Below are 4,400 nucleotides of genomic sequence, written 5' to 3'. Positions count from 1 at the left end.
TTCTATATTTCGGTATTATACCTTTATTTATTTATTTTTTTGCTGGCAATTATTTATATCCTTATTTGCAGCATTTTCTAAATGTATCTATTAGACAGATCTGTCCGTCTGCACTCTTTTAAATAAAGTGTGCAGGTCCTGTTCTTCAGGACAGTTCCATAGGGGAACCATTTTGGATCCACAAGAAGGTTCCAGAAAGATCTTTTATTTATGGCTCGGTCAATAGATCTGTCAAATAAGGAGACCGGGGTTTGTGTCCCGGTCGGTCCCTTTTTTAAAAACTGCACGACCTCCCTGCCTCTGTGTGGGTGTCCTCCGGGTGCTCCTGTCCAAAACTCATGCAGGTGAGGTGAAGTGGCATTGCTAAACTGGCCCCTGATGGGTGCACAGGGTGGTCCAGATCTCATTATGCAGATCCACATCGTCTGGATGACTTTGATTTATGCAGGGATCGGCGCGAAGACGATTCTTCATGTCGGCAGTTTGCACGCTTCTCGGTGGTCTGGGAATTAACGTAATAAACGTAATAACTTACAGCATAATGAAAATTGCATACTTAGATCTGGACCACCCTACACTGAAAAAAGTCTAACATTGATGTTGTTCATTCAACGTCAATTTTCTCTTTCAAGCAACTTTAGTGTTGTAGCTTGAAATATTTGGCTTCAGATCTCAATCAAAGTAAAAAAAAATGTACCAAATTACGTTATGGTGGAGGGAATAAACGTAAAAATCCTATTTCATTGACCTTAATATTTTAGGTTGTTCATGTGCTGTGTTTGAGGGGCCGTTTGTATATTCTTTCAGTCGAACTTTCCAGTCTGATGGCTTTCCAACTGCCAAAAAAGAAGAACAACTTCAAAAACAGATTTACTTCAGTAAAAAAAAAAACAAGTGAATTGCACCCAATCACTCTAAAATGATTTGCCTCAACTTACAAATTGTGGGATCAATAAGCTAAAAAGAATTATATTGGTCTGCGGTGGGTTGGCACCCTGCCCAGGATTGGTTCCTGCCTTGTGCCCTGTGTCGGCTGGGATTGGCTCCTGCAGACCCCCGTGACCCTGTATTCGGATTCAGCGGGTTAGAAAATGGATGGAATTATATTGGTTCAGATTGAAAATATTAAGTGTGAATCATCACATTTTTTTTTTCAGTGTATATGTGTGTGTGTTCACCTTGAGGTGTGCTGGTGAACTTTCCAGGTGTTGTTCCTGCCTTGTGCCCGATGGGTACTGGGATAGGCTCCCACTGCCCTGCCTTGGTTAAGTGGGTTAAGAAAATGGATGGATAGATGGAGCAATAGGTTCCTTATTTTTAAAAAGGACCCTCACAAGTCGAGTTCAGCTTTTCTTGATCTTGCAGTTTCCTGCTTAGCCAGACATCCATTAAAGATTCCTGTTTTCGCAGCCTTTCCAAAGCCCAAAGAACCAACCTGCTCTACAATGAACCCTTTCCAGAATAAAACCGTGTCCTTGCCAACAAATGGAGCTTCTATGGAACCTCACAAACGAAAAAGTTGCCATTTTACAGCCATTATTTTTAAGAGTTGGTTCAATTCTGGAAGCAAAGGCAACTTCTGTGCGATTAAGAGAGCTGCCGAATCACTAAGTGTGTAAATATCACTCTTCATGTGGGATATGAGCTTTCAATTCATAATACAGTGCAGGTGTGGCTAATAAAAATAAAATTACAAATGTGTTATTTCATGCATGGCTGGATGATACATTCCTACGTATATGATCATTAAATACTTAATATTTAATTCAATTATTAGGCCGATATACTTTATTATTGGTGAATCTTGATGACGCTACATCATTAATTTTGTTAAAAATCAATGAGTCTAAGTGATTGGTATGACTGATGGAAATTTTTTTACAATAATTGATCAAACATTTGCCATTCCTACCTTATATTAGCAGTGAATGTATTTATTAAAACTTTTCTTGTGGTAATAAAGAATAATAAAACAATATATACAAGTTAGAAGTGGTGGAAAACGTAGAATTGCTCACTTGCGATATTATTTTTTAGCTTTCTTATTTTGAAAGGTTGTGACGTTTAAAGTGAAAGAACCTGAAAATTGGTACGAAGTTGCTTGAATGAGTTATGAAGTATATTTGGTTATTAAATAATAATAATGATAATTCTGAAATTTCTGATAATTGAAATGAAGCTGCGCTCCCGTACCTATTACGACTTGGAAGAGTGAGAGCGGCCATTGATTTGAGTAACATGACTTTTCTTATTTTATTATAAGCATAGCATTATTGATTATTAACAATGCTGTTTGCGCTAATAACATTTTTTTTTTGTAGAGGAAGGGGGAGAAAATGACTTGCTCTGGGCTGAACGACAAACTGTTTTTAGATTAGTGATACATAATTATGTCTTTATTATAACGTTATTGGTTATTAAAGCTAATGGAACTCGCAGCGCCACCATTGTTCTTTTTTTAATTAATAGGTTAATTGTCTTTTTCTAAACCACATTCCTTGCCTATATCATTGCCGATATTATTTCTGACATTATTAATACAGTATTGCCCCTATTTGTTTTATTGCGCACAGATCGCCTCATGCGGGCAAGCAAATTATTTATCGTGAAACCGGTGGGCTTTACTTCAGAAAATCAAAAAATCATATGATCAGTTTTAAGTTCATATACGATATGAGAATTAAAAGTAGAATGATTGAAAATGGGAAATGGGTGTTATCTGGGGACCTTACAGGGGCTGAAGAAGTTTCGAGAAAGAGATAAGGTGGACCGCCGGAGGGGTGGGATCAATCTGGACATCCAATAGGAATGGGTCTCTGCCAAGTTTCAGGGGCCCAGCTTTTCTTTAAAGAGTGACTCCCGAGGCCGCTAAGAACACCAGCATCTGTCCTTCCATCTTGTGTAAAGCTAGCCACAGCAACACGACCCTCTTGCCATCACCATGCCTCTCAGCGGAGCCGACAAGGAAGTGATCGCCGCCACCTGGAGCAAAGTCTCTGGCAAAGCTGCAGCGATCGGTGCAGATGCCTTCGCAAGGTAAGAGATCCTCGCAGAGTGGAGCGCTAGTTGCATTATTACAAGGGCATTATTCAGAATTACTTTTAAAATTCAAGCCACACATTGTAACTGCTCTTTCCGTTACTTTGAACATGTTAACTTAACGTTTTACTCCTAACTAGTCAGCTTCTTGTTAACAGCAAAAATACGTAACTGTATGAAAAGAATCCTTCAAATATTTCCTGTAAAATAACGGTCCTTTCAGGCTTAGCTGTATTGTAGTCATTTCTGTTTACAAAGCCAATCGATTACAGGGTGCGTTTGCATTTAGGAGGTGATTTTTGAATGGAGTCATTTTATTTGCTGTAACACTCACTGTCTGTCTTGCCTTTTCACAGGATGCTCTACGTCTTCCCCCAGACCAAGACCTACTTCAGCCACTTTGCTGACCTCTCCCCTGGCTCTGCCAATGTGAAGGGTCATGGTGCCAAAATCATTGATGCCATTGCTAAGGCAGCTGCCAACATCAACAACATTGAAGGAAGCCTGAAGGTCCTCAGCGAGCTCCATGCCTACAACCTGAGGGTGGACCCCGTCAACTTCAAGGTGAGCCTCTTGCCAGGATCAAATTTCCTTTTTGTACCTTAGTGGTAATTGAAATGTGTATAAGGCAATATCACTATTTTGCATAATGTTTAATTTTCTGTACCAACCTTACTATTTATTGCATTTATTGATTTCTTTTTGTTTTATTCTCTCTTTAAAGCTTCTGGCTCACTGCATCCTGGTATCACTGTCTATTACCTTGGGAGCTGACTTCAGCCCTGAAGCTCACCTGGCATGGGACAAGTTCCTGTGTGAAGTCGCCGAGGTCCTGTCTGAGAAGTACCGATAAGCGACTCAGTGGGAGAAGCGAAAAAAGGCTTTCGGCTCTTCAGGATGCAGTGCTCGATTCAGCTGACTGGAAACTGTTTACAACTTTGTGTTTTGCCAACTGATTGTCAGTACACTCTCCTGAGAAATTCGAAATTCTGCTATTAATAAAACAAATTCTATGTAAATTTGTGCTGCCTCTATAGTGTTTCTTTGAAATGATGTATGGTTCACAGTAGCTGGATGTACACACAGCTACGGGTAACACACTCATTTTCTAACTAAAGTGTGGCCGCCGTCTCCACTTGGTATTGTCCATCTCAGATTCCTCCTACCTGTTGCTGTTGAGCTAAATTAAATAAAAGCAAACATGTGGGGAAGCCATTTCTTTTCTCTCATATTCCTGAACCTGAAATAAATCAATACATCTACTGCAATAATTACTCTGTGGAAGTAAAAGCTGGGCTTTTGGAGACTAACGCCCTTTAATTTCATTGGAAGTGTTACAATTAATCCAAGGTGGTAATCTG

General features: G+C 39.6%; 1 protein-coding gene across 1 annotated transcript; it reads left to right on the top strand.

Annotated features, from left to right (window-relative positions):
- The first annotated feature begins 2,869 nt into the window (after positions 1 to 2,869).
- Positions 2,870 to 4,006, top strand: LOC120543086 (hemoglobin subunit pi-like). The gene is made up of 3 exons (XM_039775937.1): positions 2,870 to 3,036; positions 3,396 to 3,603; positions 3,764 to 4,006. Exons 1-3 carry the CDS (start codon positions 2,942 to 2,944, stop codon positions 3,890 to 3,892), a joined length of 432 nt encoding a protein of 143 aa, XP_039631871.1. The 5' UTR covers positions 2,870 to 2,941; the 3' UTR covers positions 3,893 to 4,006.
- The last annotated feature ends 394 nt before the right edge of the window (positions 4,007 to 4,400 follow it).

The sequence above is a fragment of the Polypterus senegalus genome, chromosome 13 (genome assembly GCF_016835505.1).
Source record: "Polypterus senegalus isolate Bchr_013 chromosome 13, ASM1683550v1, whole genome shotgun sequence".
In the NCBI taxonomy this organism is placed as follows: Eukaryota; Metazoa; Chordata; class Cladistia; order Polypteriformes; family Polypteridae; genus Polypterus; species Polypterus senegalus.
Note: the sequence above shows the minus strand (reverse complement) of the source record. Positions and strands in the feature narration are given on the sequence as shown.

Excerpts from the sequence above, each read along its gene's own strand:
- LOC120543086 (XM_039775937.1), top strand. The coding sequence starts at position 2,942 with ATGCCTCTCAGCGGAGCCGACAAGGAAGTGATCGCCGCCACCTGGAGC. Across the intron at positions 3,037-3,395 it reads GGTGCAGATGCCTTCGCAAG|GATGCTCTACGTCTTCCCCC; the intron begins GTAAGAGATCCT and ends GCCTTTTCACAG. Across the intron at positions 3,604-3,763 it reads TGGACCCCGTCAACTTCAAG|CTTCTGGCTCACTGCATCCT; the intron begins GTGAGCCTCTTG and ends CTCTCTTTAAAG.